General features: G+C 36.8%; 3 protein-coding genes and 1 non-coding gene across 4 annotated transcripts; 2 read left to right on the forward strand and 2 right to left on the reverse strand.

Annotated features, from left to right (window-relative positions):
* Positions 1-7363: 7363 nt before the first annotated feature.
* Positions 7364-7443, reverse strand: TRNAL-UAG. The gene has a single exon. It is a non-coding gene; the product is annotated as a tRNA-Leu (tRNA).
* Positions 7444-9915: 2472 nt separating this feature from the next.
* On the forward strand, positions 9916-14248 carry LOC101296170 (pyruvate dehydrogenase E1 component subunit beta-1, mitochondrial-like). The gene is made up of 16 exons (XM_004310069.1): positions 9916-10052; positions 10186-10274; positions 10375-10446; positions 10555-10638; positions 10734-10760; positions 10865-10927; positions 11072-11158; positions 11783-11908; positions 12077-12210; positions 12313-12385; positions 12504-12569; positions 13082-13120; positions 13204-13328; positions 13419-13533; positions 13739-13844; positions 13954-14248. The coding sequence occupies exons 2-15, from the start codon at positions 10224-10226 to the stop codon at positions 13805-13807; spliced, it is 1131 nt and encodes a 376-aa protein (XP_004310117.1). The 5' UTR covers positions 9916-10052; positions 10186-10223; the 3' UTR covers positions 13808-13844; positions 13954-14248.
* Positions 14249-16166: 1918 nt separating this feature from the next.
* LOC101296453 (uncharacterized protein At2g33490-like) lies at positions 16167-21510 on the forward strand. Its single transcript, XM_004310070.1, has 11 exons — positions 16167-16345; positions 16702-16774; positions 17141-17215; positions 17904-17965; positions 18048-18116; positions 18328-18356; positions 18444-18651; positions 18740-18985; positions 19411-19464; positions 19911-20905; positions 21248-21510. Exons 1-10 carry the CDS (start codon positions 16229-16231, stop codon positions 20862-20864), a joined length of 1887 nt encoding a protein of 628 aa, XP_004310118.1. The 5' UTR covers positions 16167-16228; the 3' UTR covers positions 20865-20905; positions 21248-21510.
* A 426-nt stretch (positions 21511-21936) lies between these two features.
* On the reverse strand, positions 21937-23736 carry LOC101296740 (somatic embryogenesis receptor kinase 1-like). The gene is made up of 7 exons (XM_004310071.1): positions 23460-23736; positions 23252-23384; positions 23070-23141; positions 22737-22880; positions 22399-22470; positions 22244-22315; positions 21937-22146 (listed from the first exon to the last, which is right to left on the reverse strand). Exons 1-7 carry the CDS (start codon positions 23542-23544, stop codon positions 22068-22070), a joined length of 657 nt encoding a protein of 218 aa, XP_004310119.1. The 5' UTR covers positions 23545-23736; the 3' UTR covers positions 21937-22067.
* Positions 23737-27232: the final 3496 nt, after the last annotated feature.

The following is a 27232-nucleotide window of genomic DNA, read 5'->3' on the forward strand; positions in this document are numbered from 1 at the left end:
GAGAGAGAGAGAACAGAAGAAGAAAAGAGATCGCTCTCGAATGTTCAGGAGATGGTGAGAGAAAGGGCAAGAAATGCAAATCCATTGAGGCCCAATATTGTTCCTTATGAACGGTGAAACCACTGTAGCACGTGAACATGACCAACCCCCGACGGAAAATAGTACATGTTAAATTAAATGGTAAATTGTTAATCTTTCTTAAATGGACGGTCGGATTAGCTTCGCCTAGCCGTCTCGGCTATGAGTATCCCGCATAGGCCCACTTGGTTTATTTCACCCAGCCCAGAGAGGACAGATCTATCTGATTCTGACCCTACAAGTATCTCGAGGCCCACTTGGTATATTTCGCCCAGCTGGAAGAGAACATCTGATTCTGAGTCTCCGACCCACAAGTTTCTAGAGTGTAGTCAATTCCCATATAAATTGATATGCGACGTTATTCCATAAACCCCAAACCCTAAAATGAAGAGCTACTATAGAATCGCTCACCTGTATCGTAGATCGATATTGACCCTATCATGTGCGCCTTGCTGGTCTGTTGCTTGAGAATTATGAGTGATTATCAAGTGCATTGTTTTTCAAGGTTTGATCAATGTTGTTTTAGGTTTCTGACAAAAAAATTTGTACTATTGTTCCTGTCTGATGTTTTTGTTTGGATATATATTTTTTTTCAATTCAATTCTTGGTTCTTAGATAGAATGGATCTAGATCTGGAGAAGGGAACTACAACTATCGGTTATGTCTTCAAACATGGTGTAATTCTTACCGATGAATCGATCCCGGGTGACTTAGGATGAAAACGGAATAGAGAAAATATGTAAGCATATCACAATTATACACTGCAATTTCTCTTTTCTAATAATTTATAATTGAAATCATAACATTTTTCAGCTAGCAACACCTTTAATATCAAGGTTGAGATAGTCCTTTATAGCATAAAATACAACATTTTTAAAAAACCTTAGCACAATTTATAAGCAAGTATGAACCAAGAGTAGAAGAACAAACTTGTTCAATGAGTCCCCAATTATGTCAGTCTCACTGCCAATTGCGATTGAAAGACATTTTTGTCTTTCAGCCGAATCGCCCACCGTTTTAACTGTATGCAGTTCAAAGCATTGCATGAAATAAAAAAATAAAAAAATCCATTAAACCATTTGTTAAATAAATGGAAATCAAACTTTGCAGTATTTCTTACTTGCAACTCTGTACTCCAACTAGCTACAATACGGATCTCTGTGTTTATGTACCTCTTCCATATGCTTTTTAAAGTACTCATCTAAGTGCTGTTTATGCTTCATTAAGCACTCCTCCAAGTGCACATGCACATTTTTTACGGCATAAAAATGTGTTGTGGGTTCATTGAGATGACACTCCTTGGCCTTTATCTATCACTAGATGCAAGTGGTGAGTCTGATGATAGTCTAGAATGACATGAAGTATATGTGAGAACAATCGATAGGTTGTTCTGATGACAGTGTAGAACAACCCATCGATTGTTGTTTATGTGTTTTGTGAAAATTGTTTTTGTCTAGTCTAATCAAAGCAACACAGCCTTCAACATTTGTCTACCATTTTTATTGTTTAAGTGTGGAGTCAACTTTGATTATTGCAGCCATGTAGGTCCTCTTGTCAACGAAGATGAATAACTTCCTTCTCACTCTCGCACTTTGTGCTTCCACAATGTTTTCATTATGGAACCTAGTGTGAGTTTCTTCTCACTCTTTTCACTGGTTACTTTATAATTGTGATTTGATTGACAACTGAAGCCACTGTTTTTTTACCTTACACTTTGACATGGAACAGACTAGGGATACTTATTTGAATGACTAGAATGACCATAGCCCTGACCCGTTTGAAATCTCTTGATTTGTGATGACCAGTGAGATTTGAGTCATTTATTCCACAGTACAATTGCATGAGCAAACTCTTATGGTGCTGAAACTTATTGCACTTATTATTGAATCTTGCTGCTTTGATGCAGTGGTCAATAAATTCCTTGTTGCTAATAAGGTATTTGCTTATTTATGACTAATGTTTATCTTGTTGATATAAGAATTATCTCATTAGTTTGTGACTATTCCAATACTTAACTGCTTCAGGGTTCCTTGATTGACTTTATTTGCTTTATTTGCTTCATTTGTTCCTTTATGGGGTGTAGCCTATTTAGCAAAAGTGGGATATAATCAGGTTTGAGTTGCTAGGTTTATGTTCATGTACTCTAGTATGATGCTCTCTTATACATCATTATTTCATATACGTCTTTTATGTAACATTTGTGTAAGCTTATGAAAGTTATATTATTTTTCTAGCTTAAAAAAAATGGTGTTTATTAGTTGTAAAAGTATATTGTTTACATTCATGCATATTTGTTGTTTGTAGGAAACGTTGTAAGAAATAAGACCATGAATCTACATTATTCATGGATGGTTCTGATATTAACACAACGACTTGGATCTACATTATTCATGGTGAACAACTTCATAACTTACATGAGAAAATGAGTTACAACTTTTGATTTGTGGTTCAAAAGGCTGAAGTTCAATATTTCTACTTCACTAACAAATTTCCTTACTATGAATCCATTTACTATGACGTATAATATGTGCATTTCACATGCTATGATGATCATCTCAAACTCTTGTTCAAGCAGATTCAAAAGTTGGATGATAGGCAGGAAATCTGCTTAAAAAAAAAATTTTAAAAAAACTCTATCAATTGTAGCATTGAGTAAGAGGATATCGTTCTAAACTGGGGATTTACGGTATCTCTGCAAATAAACGTAAGATAACTATAATACAAACAAAAACAAACACATATTCACAGAAAATGTTTCAATCCTAAACAAACTCTATACATTTTATACGAATTTTATGAGGGATTTTGATTACTAAATTGTTGTTCTAAATCTAAAGAAAACAAACTATATTTACATATATTTACAATGATAGACTCTTTCACACTCAACTTCATATAATCATGTAGTCACATGATTTCAACTTAAACAATCTAAATTGTTTAAACACATAATTAAAACACGTTTTTTTTTATTTGTAGAAGAAACATTTCATCTTTTGATGCAATGCTTTAGCCATTAGACTATATAAATTGTTCACACACATATAAATCTATTGATTGTGACGTATAATCTGTGCATTTCACATGCTATGATAATCATCTCAAACCCTTGTTCGAGTTATTTGAGTAGATTCAAAAGTTGGATGATAGGCAGGAAACCTACATAAAAAAAAAACCTATCAATTGTAGCATTGAGTAAGAGGATATCATTATAAACATGGGATTTAGGGTATCTCTGCAAACAAAACGTTAGATAACTATAATATTTACAACAATCACTAATATAAACAAAAAAAACACATATTTACAGAGGATGTTTCAATCTTACACAAACTCTATGCAATTTACACGAATTTTATGAGGGATTTTGATTACTAAACTGTTGTTGTAACTTAAAGAAAACGAATTATATTTACAATGATAAACACTTTCACACGCATAAAACATTCAATCAACTTCATATAATCATGTAGTCACGTGATTTCAACTTAAACAATCTAAATTGTTCAAACACATAACTAAAACACGTTTTTTATTGAACTAATTTCAATTTACCCCTATCAACTTTAGGTCGATCATCATGTTAGTCATTCTTCTTTCAATTTCATCAAAGACACCCCTCGACTCCCAATTTTCATCAGCCGTGTCTAAACCTCGGTTCTCCATCCAATTCCTCCGTCAAGTGATGACGTGGTATCTAGAATAAATAGTTTTCAAATTTTCTGTCACCTAATTTCATGTCACTCTCTTTGTTACCCACATATAAACTTATGAGCTCTCGTAAGCTATAGCTGCTAGGCGATGTGCCAACTAATTGTATTCCCAAGGTGCGAACTTCAGGTCTATCTGAGGACAAGAGATTAACTCATGTCGAATAGTTTGTAGAATATGATTTATAAATTATCAAAAGCTTTGATCTTAAAAACCTTACACTTGAGTTCTTTGGTATACTTAATTTTTTTTTCCTTTTTAATTATTTTTTTAGAGTATCAATGACGGTACCCTTAAAGGCTTTTTGAGCTCATATATTAATCCACATTAAGAGGTCATGCCAGAACGCTTCTTGTTCCTAGCCATCAAGAATAAATGGGCATTTAACTCCAATTAGCATCGGCAGGATTTGAACCCGGGTATGAGGGTTCCACACTAAAGCTCTTATTAACTCGACCTGCTGTGGTTAATTTCTATATGATATTGTTATGAATTCTCGACAAAGACAATTACCATTTTAAAATACAAAGATTAGATACACATTGTTTTCTTTATACTATTAATATTGTTTTGTGTCCCATTAAACGAAAATTTATTGCTTCGACATAGTAGCGGATCTAGGATCCGGTAATTGTCTAGGCTAATTAATACTACTTTTTTTTTTTTTTTTTTTACTCCGAAAGTCAGTTGTGAGGCATAACTTGTGCTTGAGATGGACAACACACCGATGAATTAGAATGGATAGAATTGGATTAGATTGTTATAAGATTGGATTGGAGAACTCCTTAACTGTTCAATCTTACCATTTGTTTGTTACAGTACATTTGGAATGAGAATATTATACTTGCTTCTTCTTCTATAGTGTAAAGAAAAAACCCTAGAAACTTAGATTTCTCTCGCTCGCCACTGCTATACTTAGCCACCATGGGAGGTAGAGTGGTGAAATGGAGCTAGATATATATCGTCTCTAATTGGCGCCACTTTGGTCATAGCCACAACTCTTCTCCATCGATCTCGCTCTCACCTCCTTCCACACATTGACGTTGAAAGCTTCATTTTGGTGGCCGGAAACAAAGAACACGTATGCAATTGGAGAAGTCGAGAAACTGCCAAGAAGCTAGATTGCTAGATTCGAGGAATTTGTTCCTTTTAGTAATAGCCAAGCTAAGATTATGGTGGTTAGAAGTTGAAGGTTTGTGGTTGATGGCAAATATACATATACGTACCTATACTTGAGACGTTTTCAGTTCAAATTTTGTCTAGGCTTCAGCCTATACAACCTTTTGCATAGATCCGCCCGGGTCCGACATTGTTCATAAGCCCTTTCTCAACTAATAATGAACACACATATAAACAAGAATCTGATCAGAAACACCAAATACTGTTAAATCTCAAAATATATTGCATGTTGTTTTTGCGAGACTTTTGGGTTCATGTGTGATGGTAAACGAAAATCAAGAACCTAGTGCTCAGATTATCTTAGAGATTAACTTTTGAGCATGCATATATAAGGGTTCTAAACGTATAATAAAGTTTGTGTAAGATAAATGGTGAAGGATTGGACCAATTAATTATACAAGAAAAAGCTTTGATTACTACGTACTTAAACATGGAAGTTTCGTTGTTACACTTGTTTTTATTTAATAAGCAACATATGGTTGTCGGAGTAGATACTCATCCGATCCATAGATGATATTCCTTTTGATCTCTACTAGAAACAAAGATATGGAAAATTCTGTATAGAATGCCGTAATTTGCAGCTAGCCAAGCCCCTACCGGTTGCATATGCATGCTTAATTACCAACATCGCTTCAGAACTACTTCCTGGAAAGTGGATTATTTTAAACAAGTAAACCTTAGATGATAGACTCCATGCAGGTACCATAAGATTCAGCTCCTTGAAGTTGTTGCATAGTAGGCAAGGGCAGAACCATGATTCAAAGATAAGAAGGGACCGATTATTTTTTGTGTTTTGGCTCTAAAGAGAGAACATATACAAGTTGTAGTATATGAAAGATCATTTGATAATATAAAGAAATAAGGAATACAAAAGGAAGGAAATGAACATTTCAATTTTGACATAATTAACACGAAATAACACCAACAGAAGGAATTTATTGATAATTTTGGTTAAGTCAAAGAGGGGGGGGGGGGGGGGTGGCGGGGTCTGTTAATGAATTTGAGCTAGAAATTAGCCACCATTAAGGTAAATAATGAAACTTAATAAGATAGTTTAGGAATTCAAGGGGGGGTCTGGACCCTCTCTAGCCTAAACGTACCCCCTTATAGTAGCTGCGTTTGCTTATTGAATCAAACAACATATTGATTTTTAATGATTCAGATGCACCTAGAACCTTGTTAACAAGGCTTGCAAGTAGACCTGTAAATAGACCGGATCTTGATCCGGACCCGCTCCGGATCCGTGATTTTTAAACAGGTTTGGATCAAAAATTAGACCCGTTTATCCGTTAAGGACCCGGATCCGTTAACCCGTTTATTAAACGGATTGGATACGGATCGAGGTTGATCCGATCCGTTAAGGATCCGGATCCGTTTTAAAATAATTAAATAATATTTTTATAAATATAATATCATTGATAAATATTAAATAATATAATAATTATTTAGATAACCTAAACGTCTAAATTGCGTCTAAAATATTATCATTTTATGAAGTTGAAGGTAATTAATGTCTATATTCTTTTTATGCTCTTTGTTAAATACATTAGCGGTCTAGTATTTTGAATATATTAGTTTATTGTCAAGGAGTATTTTGGCCATGTAATTCGACTTTTGATGTAAACCTTTATTTTGTTATAATATTTCATTAGTGTTTTATGAAAATTTATGATAAAATTAAGAAATTATTATTTATAATTTGAAAATATTTATTATTATAAACGGATCGGATTAACGGGTCAGGTATCCGTTAACCCACCAGATCCGGCGGGTAACGGGTCGGATCCGGATCTAAAATTTCTATTACGGATCTGGATCCGGATCTAGGTCGATCTGCTCCAGATCCGGTCCATTTACAGGTCTACTTGCAAGGCCTCGATCATGGCATAGTTAATTAGCTTCATGGAGTGAAGAGATGCGGCCGTGTTGCAACTCCCACCCTTTTGTTTATTTGAAGTCTTTTGAGCTTACCTACTTAAAAGTTGAGCAGCAATATTCTGAACATTTGCAGACAGAACAGTTCTCCATAATTGAGCCACGGTAAGGCATTATGATGCAGATTAATGTAAAGCAATTACCTGTTTTCAAGTTTCCCTAGCTAACCTCACATCTATTTTCTTGATGCCGAAGCTATAGGAAAATTTCCATTATGCAATAAGTTAGAAATAAGTTGAGGCTGTAAGGCTGTTGAGCACTTGAGCTGCACTGATCTAAGTCGAAACATGACAAGGGCAAATTTTCAAGCTGCAATAAAATACTTGCAGCATATAAAATTATAAACAAGCCGCATTGTCTGGGTAAAATAATAGTGAGGGAGGAGATCATTTTAGAATCAAAATTCCAATTCAAAAATAAATAAATAAATAAATAAATAAAAAATAAAAAATAAAAAATCTGACGGCTGTGGGATTTGAACCCACGCCCTTTCGGACCAGAGCCTAAATCTGGCGCCTTAGACCACTCGGCCAAACCGTCTCATTGAAAACAAATCACCTTTGTTTCAATTTGGACGGACTTTTCGTGGAAGGGATAAATAAGATTGATATTAACTAGTAACTACCCGTACGTTTGAAACAACCGGTTAATTTATGCACAACGTATAAGTTTTAGCTAACTGAGAGGAGTGAGAGCACGTTTAAGAGGATCATAATTAATGTTTCTAATTAAGCATGTAATCTTGTTGATTTTAAATTCTTATGTCATACCATTATTCTCTTAAAACTTCTTGAGAGTAGAGAGAACAGCATACATTTACCAAGTAGGTAAACAACAAAAAGTCTTGATAGCAAAATAAAAGTTTACATCTACAACTTCCAAGAAAACCTAACTCAATATAAGGAAGATAAAGTCACATTTGCTATCAATCAACTTCTATTGATAAACGTCGTACATATGAGAACTACGTTAATATCATTGTTGAAACAATGACATCAATCACACAAATAAAAGTAACTAACAGTTATGATATAGTTTTATCTTGTACTATAAAAACTCATCACACGAACCATGTGAATTAAAAGAAAATTAAATACATAACGATATAGAACTATGAAGGGAGATGATGAGATATTAAAGTGATAATTTTATGATTCAACTAATAAAAAAACTTAGCATAAAGACCTAGGACCTAGAGAAAGTGACAAACCGAAATAAAGAAAACACTTGCATCAATTTAATTATGAAATTTCCTGTATAGTGTATACTTTGAAGCTTTTGATACTTGTACTAGCTAGTCGGACGGTAAAACGTAATTTTGCAATCTCAGTGTCAGTAGTCAACGAGGAGAAAGTTACGGTCAAAAGTGAACTTCTGTGTGCTCGTGCAACGACTAGAGGTAGGTGGAGACTGTGCTTGGGGACTGATTAATCAAGCCAGGCTAGACTGGAACCCACAACAACAAAGATCTTTGATTCCTCCGCTTTGGATGGTCATCTCTTAATTCTTTTACGCCTAAACCAAACAGTGCCTTATTGGTAGCTGAGTGACCTGAGTCCACCTACACCCATTTTCATGATTAAGCTAACCTACTTCTGCTAATTCGTGTTCTTTAGTTAATTAAACGTTAATTGTCTATTTTCATTACCAGTCTTTTCAAAAGGGACGTGTATAAACCTTTTGCCTATAGCGGCTGTCCACGCCTCCAAGTGTCATATTCTCTCTCTGGCTTCCACAATTTGACTGCCAGCCGGGAGTCTTAGACGTATATGACCCTGTGGGACTACGTAATTACGATGTTACCTTGTTTTAATATGGTGCCACTTGGGACAGTCAACGTCATTTAACAATGTAACAAAAAGACGCATCAGGATTATAACATTTGTTCTCTTTAATTCTTATGCTATTTTTTGGATCGATCTAATTTACTTTTGAATAACTCAAAACATATTGTTGAACGAATTGTTCTGTCTTGTTATGATTTAAAAGGCAGTTTGGGGATGCTTAGACGGCTCCCCAAACCCCTAGACGCACCCCGACCGTCCTGATTATAGGCTAAGCGACCAAGCAAATCACTCGACGATTTGGCGGGCGCTTGGGCGGATGTAAACGCGATTAGGTGGTCTGGATGCTGGAATAGGCGGTATGGACACTAGATAATGCTCTCATTTACTCTTCTTTACTTATTGAAACTCAAACGCGTTTCTCGAATTGTCGTCGCTAACTCTCGAGCTTAGGGTCAATCTCTCTTATCCACAGACCAGCTACCTCCATTTTCTACTCTTGATTAATATCTTAGTTGAATAGAGAATTGGATTGAGAAAGGAGAGAGAAGAATTTGATTAATCGAAGAGAAATTTTTACGTGCGACGATCGTACCACCTGGCTCATGCGACCAGCCAATCTTGTTCTGACACGTATGCCTTTTTTATTTACAATCAAGCAGATGACAACACTGTCGAAACTGCTCCGTCTACTTACTTCAACAATGACGTCCTCCTCCTTCTTCCAGCCCCCCTCCTCCCTCAAACCCCAAAATCTCATCTCCTCTCCCTCCCCCAAACCCATTTCACCACCGTCAAATGCTCCTCCTCCTCCGCCGCCCCCAAATGCCACAACACCACCCACCCACACCCCCTTCGACTCCTCGAATGACACGTCGTCCTACTCCCTCGATGAGATCGTCTACCGCTCCTAGTGATGAGGCTCCTCGACGTCCAGCACGACAAGGCCGTCCTCAAGAACTACGATGACAACGACGAAGAGGAAGGAAGAAGAAGAACGCTGGTGTGGAAAAAGAGAAGAAAAAAAGACACGTGTTGGAACAAGATTGGCTAGTCGCACGAGTCAGATGGCACGACTGTCGCACGTAAGAATTTCTCCTAATCGAAAAGGTTAATTGAGTTGTACCAAAAAAGAAGAAAAACAAAAAAATTGACAATAATTTTTTTCCTTCTTAACCCGCGCAGTACTTGGTGGAATTCCAAAATTTTAGAACATAAACACAAAAACAGAAAATAAATAAATAAAAGGGTCCAAAGCAAACACAAAAACGACACAATTGGAAGTGGTGGCTGCTGCTCACTCCACGCCCACTTTTACCCTCCCCTCCCTCGCCGATCCGATCCCAACTCCAACCCGCCACCAAGGTTCGTTCTCCTCCCAAATCCCTAGCCCCCCTTTTTCATTATTACGATCTGATTTTCTATTCCCTTTTATCAAGTAAATAACGATATTCCTCATCTAAAATTTCACTTCCTAATCATCTTGTTGTTGTTTCAGTGAGTGTTTTCTGTGACTTTGAGCCCTAGTAGACGAAGATGTTGGGGATTTTAAGGCAAAAACTGGGAGCTGCGAGCTCTTCCGCTACGGTAAAACTCCAAAACCTTGTTATTTCTGTGATTATATGCTATGGTTTTGTGAAGGAGTAGTTTGATTTGATTTGGTTGGATAATTTTTGTGGCGGCTCAGATGCTGGGGCAGTTGCAGAGGATCCGCCCCGCCGTTTCGGCACTGAGAGGCTTCTCTTCTTCTGCGAAAGAGGTATTGGTGTTTTCGATTTGAGTGGCTCATGTGTAGTTGTATAATCTGTATCAGATTCCCAATTTGTTGGACTGCTTGGTCACATAATTTTTTGTTGGAATTGTGCAGCAAATGACAGTGAGGGATGCTTTGAACTCTGCCCTCGATGAGGAAATGTCTGCCGATCCGAAAGTGTTTATTATGGGTGAAGAGGTGAGGAGACAATAGATAGGTTCTGTTTTTGTTGATATGAGGCCTGACCAAATTTTATTTTCGTGATTTTGATTTTTGGCATGTTCTGTCTGCAGGTCGGGGAGTATCAAGGTGCTTACAAGGTTAGAACTAATGGAATTGAATGGATTTGAAGTTTTTTTTTGTTTCGTTTTATTCAAGAATATATGTGAATTAATGAATCAACTCTATCTTCCAATGTATATAGATAACCAAAGGACTTCTGGATAAGTATGGGCCTGACAGGGTTCTCGATACCCCAATCACAGAGGTGATTTTCCTGTTACTTGACACGCCAGTTTGAATTCTCTATTTGTTGCTTATGTTCAGTAAAATTAGTAGAATCATTCTATGTGGGTAGTGTCTGTTTTATTACATTGGTGGCAGTCGCTGATTGGTCTCGTTTAATTTGCAGGCTGGGTTTACTGGAATTGGAGTTGGTGCTGCCTACTATGGTCTGAAACCTGTTATAGAGTTCATGACCTTCAACTTCTCTATGCAGGTTTGAGGATTTATCTTTTGCCTTTCTTAATGCACATCATGATTTGTAGTGATATCTTGTCACTGGATGTTGTTTATTGCCATCTAAAGTACTTACATGGGCTTTGTTCAATTGGAGCATTATCACTGTACCAACTACTGAATCCTTGCATGCTTGTTGTGGTTCTAAAAAAATAGAAGTTCATCAACTTGATTTTCTGACAGATTATGTTGCAACAGTTGTACTAATGATAGGCTAGGCGCCGTAACCTGATGCCTTTTTCAACCTTTAGTAGTCAACATAAGACTATTTGCTTTAGCTGAGACCTGAACATGTTTTCAAAAGGGTACTAGATATCTAGTTCTCACCTTAAGCAACTAGGCATGTCAATTCTTGACTGACAAAAGGAGAGAGGTAGTATAGGGTGAGGAAGTTATTGTTGAAGAATGCGGGATGTTTTGTTCTCAGAGCTGGCTCCACCAAATATAAACGATAATGACTGTTATTAAACACATCTCAGCTATGTGATCTTCAGTCTTAGCTCTTTGAGCCTCTAAATAATTAGGTCCAGGTTACCTTTCTTAAAAGGATTTCTGTATTTTCTCTGGTCATTGATCAAAACCTCACTTCTGGCTTCTGTTGCAGGCAATTGACCATATCATCAATTCTGCTGCAAAATCAAATTACATGTCTGCTGGTCAAATAAATGTGCCAATTGTGTTCAGAGGTCCAAATGGTGCTGCTGCTGGTGTTGGTGCCCAGCACTCTCAAGTAATTGCTCCTCCGGCCCTTTTTATTTAGTTTACCAACTACTTACGTTAATTGGCATTTTTCGTACCATCTAGTTTATTCATGATCTATGCTTAATAACGCAATTTGAGGTGTTACTTTCCGGTGAATGGGGAACGAATATTGACAATAGAATTCTCTTTTATCCAGTGTTATGCAGCATGGTTTGGTGCCGTCCCTGGGTTGAAAGTTTTGGCCCCTTATTCATCTGAAGATGCTCGTGGACTGCTAAAAGCTGCCATTAGGGACCCTGATCCCGTTGTTTTTCTTGAAAATGAGTTGCTGTAAGTAATACACTGCAAGGGTTGTTTTTTTTATCAATGTTTGATTTTTTGTTGATTGTTATAATGTTAAACATTCCGGACTGATGCAAATTTATCTTTCAGATATGGTGAATCATTTCCTATTTCTGCTGAAGTACTTGATTCCAGTTTTTGCCTTCCAATAGGAAAAGCTAAGGTAATTACTATGCTAATGACATGTATTGTAAAGATGATAGTTAATGCAACTATTAATCAATGTTGTTGTGTTTTTATCGTTAATGGTTCCATTCTAATCATAATTTGGTTTTATGCAGATCGAGAGAGAGGGAAAGGATATCACCATTACAGCTTTTTCAAAAATGGTCGGCTATGCTCTACAGGTTTGTTTTCTAATACCTCCATCGACTTCCGTGACAATGTGTTTGTAGTGTGGATGTAAATCATAATTAAGTTAGAGCTGGATTGACATGCCAAACGCATGATTGTGTTAGTTGATAAAGTGGGGGAAGAGTTTGAGGCTTCTTAGTACTAGGGCCTAGTTACCGCCTTGAATAATATCTGCTCCGCTGATTATTGGAATGTCGAATGAAACTATGTTTGGTATATTTTGAGTTATTAGATTTCCTCATATCAATGTTCAAAATTGTTTTATTGTTTTGCCTGCATGCTTCACATCCCTATAAGTCTGTTGCCCTTAATCTGTGAATCTATGGTAATTTATACTTTTGTCAATCCTTTCCTTATAGTTTACATTTCCATCTCCATACGAGATATTTCTCTAGCCACTTCTTTTCTATGATCTCTATCCCTCCAATCCTCCCTCCCCTTATAGATGACCATTTCCTTTATCACCCCTTATAATTGTTAATTTATTCTATTTCTTGGTCTTCAGGCTGCTGAGATTCTTGCTAAAGAAGGAATTAGTGCCGAGGTAAATCTTTATATTTGTAACAACAAATTCCTGTGGTTTACCCTTTGTAGTAGAATTCGTGTTGACTATCTGCAGTGTCACAGGTCATAAACTTGCGGTCAATTCGTCCTCTGGACAGGGCTACCATCAACGCTTCAGTTAGGAAAACCAACAGACTTTTAACAGTTGAAGAAGGATTTCCTCAGCATGGTGTTGGTGCTGAAATCTGGTTCGTCCCTTTACATTTTCTCTAACATATGTTCACTGTTGAGTGATTTGTATGAATTTTGTATGCTTATTCTATTGTGTACTTAAACAGTGCATCCGTTGTTGAGGAGAGCTTTGGTTATCTTGATGCGCCTGTCGAGAGGATTGCAGGGGCTGATGTTCCCATGCCTTATGCAGCCAATTTGGAGAGATTGGCTGTTCCTCAGGTGAGTTCAATTCTGATCTTTATGAATTGGTATATATTGACTATGCCGAATATCTGAACTGCCATCGAATAAGGTTGTACTGCCTTCGATGTTGGTTCAATGGGCACAATAGGTTGTTCATCACTGGATTTCTCCCCACCAATTTGGTTATTGTCTGCAGTTGGTTAATTTGCCACTAATGGCTCTTGGTAAATTGGTTTTACAGGTTGAAGATATTGTTCGAGCTGCAAAGAGAGCGTGCTACAGAGCTGTGCCATTGGCTGCAAATGCTTAGTTTTACCCTTTAAATGCAGAAACTTCTCTGGAATGAGGTTAGATTTATGGTTTGTATTTATTTGCACCACAGAATTTAGGTTGTGTTATCATATCATCAGTCATGAGTTCAGAATTTTCTTATTTATTGATTTTCGTTCTGCCTAGGAGTTACAGAGACTGTACATTATTTCTCTTCTCATCCTGTGTGGGGAGAAACTGCTTGTCAAATAACTGGGAGATCCATCCTGCGCGAGGAACTGCTCGGTCAAATAACTCGGAGGACATTGACAAGAGCGAGGACATTTTTTGACTCTATTTTGTTTTTCTTTGTGGCTGTCAACATTGAAACCTGTTGGGTTTATGGAAGCCATTTTATGGGTTATCTACTTGGAACCACAAATTTTATTCCACAAAGGTTTATGGTGGTGCTTCATTGTTTATTTCATGATGATTTTTGTCCACTTGGGTGTCTTTTGTTTTACCATGCTGATTGATATGAACTCTCAAGAAACTTATGGTTGAAACAAGAGATAAAAAGATGAGAAAACAAGATAACACTGAAGTTAATGGCAAATGTCTATGAAATCAAGTTATTGTTGCTGATCTTCGATGACATGTGTGAACATTTTCCAGTTTTATGATTCTTTCAGATTTAAAGAGAATTCCGTCCCTTGTGCAAATATCTGATGCTGTCTGTGCTATAAACTTATGTAGTAAGGTTTGTGTCTGTTACTGTTGTGACTTGTGCTGCGTAACTGAAATACTCTGATAAGATTTGAAGCTTGAACCGTCTGCTAGAGGCTCATAGTTTCTGTACTGCCTGAAACTTGCTTGTGTGTTTTAGGTCAATGCCTGAGCCCTGAGAGATGGAGCTGCTGAATAGAACTATATACAGCTCTAATTTTGTTTCTTTATTAGTAAGTGGAAACCTGGTAGGTAGTATCCTGCTCTGGGGACCAAATATCTAACCGGTATTGGAATATTGCGGGGAGTAGTTCCCCTATGCGCTGGACAACCCAGATGACCAATTCTTGTATATTGATCATTCCAACTACCGCCTTTACGCAATTAGAAAGCTTTTTCAACTTTTGCATTACCATTTTTGGGTGCAGTTTGGTTTTCATTATCCATGATAATACATACTGACTTCAAATCATTACGATTGAAGTTGATCTCTTCCTTTGGTCAGAAGGTTCCTTCACCTTCTTCCACCTAATCTTCGGCCGCGAAACTGATCTGAAAATTTGAGGCCAGATTATCAGAAAGGAGATCCAGAGATGTGAATTTCGGTTTACTATTAGCGATCTTGTGTTACAATGATTAAAGTACAAAATGTAGTCTCTTGGACCCAAGAAAAGAACAAGGTTATAATCGTAGAGTGAGAATGTAATCATGGAGCCAAAAGCTTTTATTGCAGCTCACAAATCATCAGTAACAATGCAAGTGGACAACAATTATTTGAAATTAAGATGTCATTATGTATGTGATCAAAATCAAATACATCCATGCCACAATGAAAGCTTCCTACTTTATCTTTATGTTTTCTAAAGATTTAAGGTTGTGCTTGTTACGATTTCATCGAATTAGATACGATGAAAGATTATCATATATTGGTTATCTTTGTCACTCACAAACTCTAATATTTTTTACACAAACGAAAACGAATGACTTTTGCATATGATATTTAAAAAGATTGGAATATGCCCATACTCATCAAGCAGTAGACTTTGGAGACCGATTGTCAAGCTTCTAGGAAAATATAATAGAAAGAGACTTGGGCCTTAAGAAACGCGCATTATTGACCTAGAGAAGAAGAAGATCAATCTCTCTTTCCGATTCCTTTTTACTTTTACCATCCCTCTGCTTTTTACCTAAGCTTTGACGCCGCTATTTCGGAAAGTGGAAAGTGGAAAGTGGAAACATTCAAATAACCGTAAGCACTGCCGAACTTCACACTTTTAAAACACGCGGTAAAATAAAAATTGGCAAGTCTCTACGCAGTGAAAAAAATAAGCTTTCTCAGTCAACGAGACTTTTTCCCTCTTTAACAGCAAACATCTGTTTAATATTTAGAAATCTATTAAAAAAAAAGCTAATAATTTGACCGGTTTGTGTTGGATTGGCAAAAGAAAAGAAACTAAATCCATGATATTTGATAATAATAATAGTTGTATGATTAATCATGATAGTTAATCAGGTCAGCAATTACATAAGCTTGGAATGACAGAGAAATGCAGAAAGTGTGTCCTTCATTTCATATTAATCTTCTTCTTCTTCTTTAGCATTCTTCTTCTTCTTCATTACCATTAGATTATTGATTTTGGATTCACAGAGAACGAGAGAGACGCAGAGCTCTTCAGCCTCTAGGTATACTCTTCTTTCTTCTTCGTCTTCTTCGTTTCTTCTTCTAGCTCCTTCGTCTCTGTTGAATCGGAGAACAATGAAGACCTCTCTCAGAAAGTTGCGAGGTCTCGCACTTCCCAAGCACGAAGCTAAGGACCACCGGATCGCTCTTCAGCCGCTGGCTCAATTGGACGAGCTCGCTCAGGCTTCTCAGGTACACCGCGTCTCTCTCTCTTCTCTTTCATTTGCTTGGAAAAAGCTGAAGAACTCTATGAATTGCTCGTTTTGCGAACGCGATCGGTTTAATCTAGTTTGAATTTGATTTTCACTGTGCGGAGGTGTGGAGATTAGAATCGTAAGGGTTTTGATAACGGCGGAGTCTGTTGGTGAGGTCCTCCTGGATCTTGACCTTGACCTTGTTGGAGATTACTAGCTGAAAATTGTGGCTGAATCGCCAAATTGAGATTTTCTGTGGAGAATTTTGTCAATATCAGTGTTGCTGGTGCTTGTTTTCGAATGCTAAAGCAGTTGATGCTTTATGTGTGATGAATTTGATGCTTGTTATTGCAGGACATGCAAGATATGAGGGACTGCTATGATAGCTTACTTTCGGCAGCTGCAGCGACAGCAAATAGCGCTTACGGTATTGTTTTTCAGCTGTTTCCCTTTTATTTTAGAAGAACCTTTTTGTATTGCAGTTTGTTGGAATGTCTTGTACTCTTGTGGTGTGTACTATTGAACAAGTAACCTTATGGTTTCAATCATTAGAGCTCAGTAGATTTGCTTACGTCTATAATGCACATCACTTGGGCTTGCATATGAAATGAATAGTGTTGTTAGCTTAAGTTGTTAAATAACTGGCTGGCATGGTATCTTATTCTTGAAATTGAGTTTTTTGAAAGTGATTCTTAGCATAGTAATTTGAAGATGATTCTTGTCTCTTGAGAATTTTGCTGCGATTTGTTTGCTTTGATGTAGAACCTTACACATTGCAACTTTCTTTTTCTAGAATTTTCGGAGTCATTGCGGGAAATGGGTGCTTGTCTTCTTCAGAAAACTGCATTGAATGACGATGAAGATGGTGGTAAATGATCCAAACTCTATTAAGCTTCTATTTCTAGTTAACTTGAAGTAAGAGGTAATGTATTGGTTAAACATGCTTCACTTAGGACAAGTCTGTCACCTTGGTGTCATAGGCAACATAAGAAATTATGGCATTGTCTTGAAATCACGCTCTTGGTAATTTGTTATTCTTCAAATTTCATTAGAAACATATTTGGCATGGAAATTCAAGGATTTTAGCTGTTTGGATCTGTCTTGGAGTCAAAGTGATAGCTGTTTCTTTTCTTCGTTTATTTTTATTGTTTATGCCTCCCTTAAAAGAATTTTTTATTGGCATTCTCTAATCTCAGATACTTTCACTTTTATTACACGCTAATTTTTCAAGTAGGCTTGGTTGTTTACATTTTATGTCAATACCACATTATATATTTTCTTTCATTATGCATCCAGTATTCAACCCGGCCAGTTTACCATGTTTTCTTGAAGTATTGGAGCAGTATAAATATTTTTTTTTAGTCAATCTCCATTTTTCTTTCCTTATTTCTCTCTTTCAACTAAAACAAAGTAACTATACATGTCTAAATGCTTGTGTATGTATTTATATTATGGTAGTAGATTCATGCTGGTTCTCTGTATCTAACATATTTCACTTGAATTTGATTTATCAAGATTGGGAAAAACTAATCCACCCCAACCTAAATTTCTTGCAGGTAAAGTTCTGTTGATGCTAGGGAAATTGCAGTATGAACTCCACAAACTTGTTGATAGCTATGTGAGGTTTTGTTGTTATATACTGAGCAGTTATGAAAACTCTCATTGAGTTTCTTCTACTAATAATTTTTAACTTGTTGCAGCGCTCTCATATATTCCAAACTATTGCAGTTCCATCAGAATCTCTTCTCAATGAACTTCAAACAGTTGAGGTGTGTCTTGTCCTAGGCTGGGGTTTGTATTGTGTCTTCTTTTCTGTAAATAGTTTGTCCAAGTAATTATTTTGTTGTTTAGAATGTGAATATCTTTCTCAAATGCTTCAATTTGCATCAGAAGACCTTATAGATTGGCTTTATTGCAATATACACACACCTCATTTGTCTATGTAAAGTTACTGACGTGTGTCCTTTGATGTTGATACAGGAGATGAAGATCCAGTGTGATGAGAAAAGGTATCACATACATTATACCCCTTAAAATATACACTTTCTATGTCTTCATTTAGATGAATGTCTTCTAATATGGTGCATTAAGTGCAGAGACGTATATGAGTATATGCTAAAAAGACAGAAAGAAAAAGGGAGGTTAAGAGGTGGAAAAGGAGAGACCTTTTCGGTGCAGCAAATACAACTTGCTCGTGATGAATATGATGAGGAGGCAACTTTATTTGTTTTCCGGTTGAAATCTCTTAAGCAAGGACAATCGCGTAGTTTGCTCACACAGGCAGCTCGGCATCATGCTGCTCAGGTTTGTGTTTCCTTTTCCTTCCCTTTTTTTTTTTCTTTGTTTCGCATTTTTATCAAAGGGTTCTTATTCTATATTTGTGCTTAAGCAGTTATGCTTCTTCAAGAAGGCACTTAGTTCTGTTGAAGCAGCAGAACCCCATGTTAAATTGGTAACTGAACAGCAGCATATTGATTACAAGTTCAATGGGCTAGATGATGAAGGGGACGGTGACAACGATGATGATGATAATGATGACGATGATTCCTCTTTTGTGAATGATGACGGAGAATTAAGCTTTGACTATGGAAATAATGAGCGAGAGCCAGATGTTTCTACAACACGAAGCTCAATGGAGGTCTTACATTCTTACTACAGTTTATTCTGCTTTTATTAAAATGTGTTGTTCCCTTGCTATGCATCTGATTACATATAAAAAATATAGTTTGGAGAACCATGTACTTTTGCACATGATCCATTACCAATTCATCCACGTATCTGTGCAGCGTGAAGAGAAGATAACTTCAAAACAGTTAAGGCTAAAAGACGGGAAAGAAAGGTTAATTGACTATATATGAAACGTGTTTTAAGTAAAGATGTGCATGTATTAACTTAAAATTGTATAATATTTTGCGCGACACAGTAGTTTGGACCTGAACTAAACTAGAAATATTCATTCCTGTGGCTACTGTTTTGTATCTTAGCTATTTCCTACTTTTGATTTTCTGAAACATTTTGACATATACATTTTCTCGGTCTGATTGAGATTTAACGATAATGCAGTTGGATCAGGTCGACATCACCTTTCCCAAGATATCCAGTGTGGAAGCTTTGAAGGTAAACATCCACTTTTTCATAAATCGATACCAGTATAATTCACTTGATATTCATATCTTTGTAATGCATTATAGTTCGCAGTTGGATACATATATCAAAATATTGTGATTTGAGTCCATTTTAAATAGATTGCAAGAGAAGAAGGTAGCCTGAAGTGGTATTGCACAGTTAATTACATTAGATGTTAGACACTGCTACATATAAGATCAGTATCAAAATGTAGTCTTCTAATACTAATTTAAATCTTAACTGATTACTCTTGCATCTTGTACCTATACATGTGTAGGCTAATACTTAAATATAGACATACTCATTCTGTCCTAGAACCTTAAGACTTCTTTATTCTTAATTCCTGCACTTGTTTTTATAAACTTCCTCTTGAAGATGTCCTAGTTTCTAATATGTTGTTGCTGTTTTTCTCATGCTTATCATTTGTCTATTTGCAGGACAGACTTCGCAGAAATTCATTTTCGTTTAAGGGCAGGGCATTCAGCCAATCCGCCCCGCTCTTTCCTGAAAATAAGTTGGACCAAACTGAAAAAATGAGACATTTGCAGCCATCATTATCGCGGAAGTTCCACTCGTATGTACTACCCACACCTGTTGATACAAACCATTCAGTTTCTACTGGACCTGGTAATACAGTTCCCGAAACTGTACAGACAAGGTTAAGTGGCCGGCAGAATTTGTGGCATTCATCGCCCTTGGAACCAAATAATGAAAAGATCATGGGAGATAAGAAACCTGCTGGACCAACAGTAATAAATGCACAGTCAGTCCTCAGAGAAAGCAACAATAATATTGCATCCCATCGATTACCCCCTCCTCTTGCAGGTCGTATGTTGTCTACAGGGCTGGATCCCCTGGCTGCTTTTGATTCTAAGAAGTTAAAAAGACTGGCGTTTTCTGGTCCTCTAACAAGTAAGCATTCGTCTTCCAAGCCTGTATCAGTTGGATCTCACCAAATGTTTTCTGGACCTCTGTTGAGAAATCCAATACCTCAACCTCCATCAGTATCACCACCTAAAGTATCTCCAAATGCATCTCCTACTTTTATGTCCTCGCCTAAAATAAGTGAGCTTCATGAGCTTCCTAGGCCTCCTGTTGGCTTGACCTCCAAGTCTGCAAGACCTCTAGTTGGCCATTCAGCCCCCTTGGCACCCAGAGCACAAATGCAATCTACTTCAAGTAAACCACCGTTGTCACCTACAGCTTCTCCTCTGCCAACACCTCCTCAGATCATCCCCCGTAGTTTCTCTATACCTTCAAGGAGTCCTAGAGTGACAGAGTTGCATGTATCTAAATCACACGAGGTCTTTCCTGTTCCTGAAAAGTCTGAAGACGTTGCTTCACCTCCTTTGAGTCCAATAGCCTTATCTAACTCACCTAAGAAATCATAAGACCAGCTCTGAGATTGTTGTCCGGGCTGTTCAAGTTAGAGGTAATACGACCATTTATACTGTTTCATTTCAGTAAAGCATGATTTATGAAGCTGTGTAGTAATAGTACTTTATGCTTTTCATTACTAGAGAACTCCTAAGGACTAATATATTTATCAATTGGATTAGAGACAAAGCTTCAAGGTAGTTAAGTTGGTAAATTTTTATTATCAACATGTGTTGTTTTTGTTGGCTTGACCGCTTGAGAGAGGACATGAATGCAACATGTACTTTTAATGGCTGAAGCGTATAAATGCTGTATCTTGCTCCTTTTTCTTTTCATTCCGCGTTTGAGACCTGGTATGTTCTTGTTTCTAAGTGGCTATATATTTGTTTGAATGCAGGTGCAGATTGATTAATTTCATTTTTGGCGATATTTTGTTTCTAACTTGGCAACAAAATGTTGTGGTGGAAAAAGAGTGTTCTCATCCGCTCCCAGAGGTGCACATTTGTAAATATACCTTTTGTCCATGACAGTTCTCGAATTTATTTTGGTTGTCAATTTTACTAGCAAGGTCTTTCATACAACGGCATGTGGCTTTAAATCGTATAAATACTAGCGCCATTTCTTCCATCAATCTCAGCAGTTTTGCAGTTTCTTTCCCACATATATTGATAGTTAGCACTCATTGTTTAGAATGGCCATAGTAATATTGAAAATGCGTAAGAAATGGCTGGTAAGTAACTTGTGCAAGTGCTCAGCAATCAACCATAAGAATTAAAATCCAATTTGGGAGGTAAAATTCTGTTTTGAGGGAATCATGAGGCTGACTTATAAGACTGCTTTCTCTAAGAGTCCTCATCTCGACGGTGCACTATTGCTTTGCTCTGTGTTTATTCCTTGTATATCTATCTATATGGTCTGAAAATAAGCAGCTTATCCATGCTTGCCTGAATCTGACTTTCACAAACAAGTGCATATTCTCCAGGAGTTAGTATTAGACGGTGATTGAGAAGGCACCCCTACATGGAAATGCCAAGTTTTCTATGCTTAAGTTGATGCCAAGGCTTCCTTGATGTACAAACTTGTAGGGCTTGTAATGAAACACATTGTTTAGAAGCTTCCCAAAAACAAAAGGATTACATTTAAATATATTTGGGATATTTGATTATGAAGGTGGAATTGGCAACCACTCTTTTGCTTCTGGTAGTGAGTGGTACACATCATTTGCAGTTTCCTGTAGTATCATATCTGACAAATCCCATCAGCTCTGGTCCTTCCAATCTTGGGTTATTCTTGAAACTACATCCAGACAAACAAGTACATACACAATCCACTGAGAATCCAAACCTAACAATGACATAAAACAAACTTCTGCATTTGTATGGTAGTTGATTACCTTTCTTCTGAGAACTTGGAGAAGGAGCCTGAGGTTGGGAAAGTACCACATAAATCATTGTCCGATACATCACTGCACAAGTTTTCAATGTAACCTAATGAGCAACTAATGGTTAGTGAACAAGTCATTCGTAAATTGCACAGAGAAAGGCTTACAAGATCTTGAGGCTTCCGAGTTTGGTAAGCTTCCTCGGAATTGTTCCGGTCAGTCTGTTGCCGTTTAGTCGCCTGCATTGAACATCATGTGAGCTCATTTCTGTTCCAGTAGCTATATGCATCAAAATGTTTATGGCACTTCCGTTTTGGTTAAATTATATTTTCGAAAGTAGCCGGAAAAGATAATTCGACGGAGTTTGGCGCAGGTTACAAAGATTTGAAGTTTAAACATTCGAAAACAGTGCAAACACATAGCAAAATTGACATTTGACCAGAAACAGTAACCAAAAAAGATTCCCACCCAAATTATAGTCACGCATTTGAAAGAGATTGCTTACAAGAAGTTAAGATTGGAGAGGTTAGAAAGTGAGGAAGGGATAGACCCAGTGAAGTTGTTGTGGTAGAGATCCAAGCTCACAAGGCTCTTCAATCCTCCCAGTTCCTTTGGTATAGAACCAGTCAAGTTGTTCATGTACAATTCCCTACAAACAGCGACACAACAACAACCAATTTCTCTATCAGTATCATTATCAATGCTGGCCGAATTTAATTCCGGAATTCATGATCCGACGGCGACGGACTCTCAGGTTGGTGAGGTAGGTCAGATCAATTAAAACCTTCAACAGGTTTCGAATACATAAACAGAAAATAATGAAACTGTTAAGACTCACAGATACTGAAGCCGTTCCAGCTTGCCCAGTTCAGGCACTAGACTGCCGACCAGGTTTGCATTTCCAAGGTCTCTGATAAGAGAAAGCAGACGAGTCATTATTGTACTGCTCGCTCGTTTTACCCATAGAAATAGAAAAAATAAGGATATAGAGCTTGAAAATGGTTAAAGTGAAGTAATTACAGTCGAGTGACTCGGTTATCGCCGTCGCAGGTGACATGAAACCAAGTACAGGGATCAACCAGGGTCGGATCCCAGCTCTGGAGGACATTGTTGGAGTCCTTGACAGCTCTTCTCAAGGCAAAGAGAGCATCCCCTGTTTCATTTCATGAATAAGAACACAATGAAGAAAGTGAATGGCTTTGATGAACTGAGTTTGTTGCAGGTTTACCTTCTAAGTTTGCAGTTGTGGGTGTCAATGGCCAAGAGAGAAGGAGGGCGGTGGTGAGAAGATGAAGCAGAGCCCACAACGCCATTTGCAGAAGAGTGAAAAGCTTTGATCTGATCGAGTTGGGGTCGTTGAAACTTAAAAGCTGGAGTAGTTGGACCTTAAAGATTCAGAGAGACAAGAGGGAGTGAGTTTGAAAGAGAAAGGGAGAGAGAAAATTGGCAATTGCTAGTTTGCTACAAAGCAAGGAAGCAAGGAATCAAATTAATTTATAGAGCCCATAAAATAGAGAAACGAGTGCGCTGTTTGTGCAGCACAAAAAGTAACGTCTTTTTGTATGGCAGGAAGTCATTGTATGAAATGGGAGATAATTTTATTTTACATTGTAATATGTTATTTAGTTATAAATAAATATAAGAAATGAGACAAAAAATGAGATATGACTCTAAATTAACTCGTTCATATATTTTGAATTTAATTACCTAATTAGGGGAGGAGATTCTATTTCTATTTTTCACCTTTAAAGATAAATTACAGAAATTAACCACCTAAAAAGCTATATTTCCTTAAATATAACACATATGCAATTCTTGATCCAAGTAGTTGAGGTAAGGGCATTATGCCCTAAACTCGGAATCGCTTCTATAACAAAGCTGGCTGCACGAACTTGGTTGTAATTTATCTGTTCAGAGTTAGACGCAAATCTTTGAATGTCTTTGATAAGAGATCGAATTCTCCAGGAGGGCACATATTTGATTGATCACGTCTATGATTAACTTGGAATTACCTTCAACGCAAATTTTATGACAATTGTTGCAAAGAAAATGGTAGATGCCATTACGAACTTAACGTCTATGATTGATCAGGTTTTATACAAATATTAATTCTCAACAACTAATGATTTCTGTATCTATAATTTAAAGTACTTTTGTGACGTTAGATTATCAGCTCTCATATGGTTTTTCAAGTTAAGCAATATCACCCAACAAAAATCGAGAACCAAAAGAAATTCACCCAACAAAAAAGTTCTTTGTTTTTGTATTGTTTTTCTTTTCTGATGCAATAACATCTGACAAAAATAATGGAAAGACTAGACTACACAAGAGAGTAGAGGTTTGCGTGCATGCCAGCACTTCTTGATAACAGAGAGGAAAATCCAGACATATCATTTGTACTGTGTCGGAGCCAAAACTATACTTCTTTCTATAAACTATTACCTGCACAGAAATCATTATCAGTGACCAATTGTGTGTATCATCTTGTATTTGTTTTAACCCGGCCTAAATTTGATTATCTTTTCCTTCTGTATTCCTCGCAGGTTAAAGGAGCATATACATATATATATAGAGATGTAGATATGGACAATTATGCAGAGCAATGAGAGCATATATATGGGGAATAATGCTGCTTCTGCAACTTGGAATCTGTAGTGGTCGGGACTCTATCTCTAAACCCTGGTCTGCTCGCTTTGTTTGTATATATGCAAATCTCTTTGATCTCTTTTCCTGGATTAGTTTGGATTATATATACAAAATGCTTTGATGATACCCAGATTCGTATTCAGAGGCTTACTTTCAAAGGGAACAGGGTTCCAACCTTTCGAATGTCAACCAGATTGCACCATCTAAATTTTCTTGGCTTCCATTCGTTTCCAAGTATATGTAGTTTGTTGGAGAATATGTCTAAAGGTTCATAGCATTTCATCATTGGATTACAAACGACGTAGAACAATTTGTTTTGGATGTTAATATGAGGACCTGGAGGTCCACTCCCCCACTAACAAAGTGAGAATTAGAGACTGGTGATCCTAGTAGGCATGCATGTGAGACTCGTCTTTTTAGGGTTTAATGTGATCATATATTTTGGGTCCATATCTAACTTCAAATGTTTGGGTGGCCTGAGCGTTGTGTACCTGTCTGCAGACGGAGGCGATCAGCTGGACGAAGAAGTGTCTGTGAGAACAAGATGGAACGCAGCGTTAACCTAGGTGACGTGTGGGCGTCACGACGGACCATACAAGATGCTCGCTCCTGTCTAATATTATTTGGTTTTTAAGAAAAAGAAAACTAAAAGAAGCATTCTCTTGTAGTTGTAATATCGTACGTTATTCTATTTTTAAGTCAGCTTAAAGCATTTCAGATGAACATTTTACATACTTAAATACGAACAACATGTATTCTATGTCCTTAAAGCAGTCTTTGTTTAGAACCTTAATCTAGATGTTGATCCCATCATGTGAATGTGTCACTTAGGCACATAGCTATTGTGTTCCACTATCAAATATTGATAGATGAGTGGAGTAGTGGTAGAGAGTTCGAGTCACCCAAAAAGACCTTGGTATCTAAATAGATTTAGGTAGATTAGGTATTAGACATTACATAATTTCACTATTTCATCATCATAGGGTGGGATGGATTGTCACCTCCATATATCAACCTTCTTAAAAGAAGTGACATGACCAACAAAGCCAAAGCTGCAAAGCGAGAGAGCACTAATAATTCATCTACTTCTATTATATATCTGCTCCCACTTCTTTTTGAGAGTTCATGATAGAATTCGAGAAAGGTGGTGGAACAAGTACTTGTACAAACTAGAAAGCAAACCACATATTCATCATCAAAATAGAGAACAGAAAAAGCTCTCTCTGGTATTGATTGTATAATCACAAACCCGCGAGTTTCCATTTGCTTTGCTCCAATATTTCCAGTCAACTGTTGACCATTGAACCCAGATCTATCTAAATGAGCGCCTTTGATTGCTTCATTCAAAACTTCAAATCACTACTCCTTTACTTTAAGGGACACACAGCAACAACATCGTTCTACGAATTATCTCCAGCACATGTTAATGATGCATGTTATCTTATAGCATATAAAGTCGTTTTTGTAAGGGCCAAATATATATTTGCTAGATACATTTCATCAACTTAGCTTTTCTAGCATTTGTTATATTTGTACAATAGTCGATTGTGATGCTTAAACCCCATGTATATTATAATGGGTAGTACTAGAGGATCTTAATAAAACTTAAGATTTATGACATTAATCCTATGTTGCATGTCATGTCATGTCACGTCACATAGACACATCATGAATTTAATAAATCATGTCATTTTATTCAAAAGTAAAAATACAATTTTAACCTTAATAATTAATGGATACTACATACTAATATGGAATATTTTCTTACCTTTTTAATATGGATGCATATATACTAAATTTAGTTAATTTATTAATGATAATGACCAAGTTAATAATCATACCGAATTAGGCTTTTATACCATAAATCAATTTCGTAAATTTCTTAAATTCGTTCTATCTTTGGGATATCTATATACAAGCTATATTATGTATCGAATTTTTTAAATAAAATAAAAAATAGGTAAATCTCTATCGAATTTCTTTTGGATGATTACATATATACAGTTCCCTTCTAAAACGGTGTCCTGCTTTGAAATTAAAGTGTGGACCTCCTTATTTCGCTCACTTTCAGGTCGCATTTGCACATCTTAACCGTACAATGTCTAGAACATAATGTGTAGATCATTTCTGCAAAGTTTCATCCAATTTGAAGATCATTTGAGCTTCCGTAATCGTGAGTTACACGAACGGTTCTGTTTGGACAGCTTTTGTTCTTTTGATTTATTTAATCTAATTAGGTACCCAAATGATCTTCAAATTAGATGAAAGTGTGCAGGAATGATCTACACACTATGTTCTATACATTGTATGGTTGAGATGTGGAAATGCTTATTGAAAGTGAGCGAAATAAGGAGA

The sequence above is a fragment of the Fragaria vesca genome, unplaced genomic scaffold (assembly GCF_000184155.1).
Source record: "Fragaria vesca subsp. vesca unplaced genomic scaffold, FraVesHawaii_1.0 scf0513160_u, whole genome shotgun sequence".
Taxonomy (NCBI): domain Eukaryota; kingdom Viridiplantae; phylum Streptophyta; class Magnoliopsida; order Rosales; family Rosaceae; genus Fragaria; species Fragaria vesca.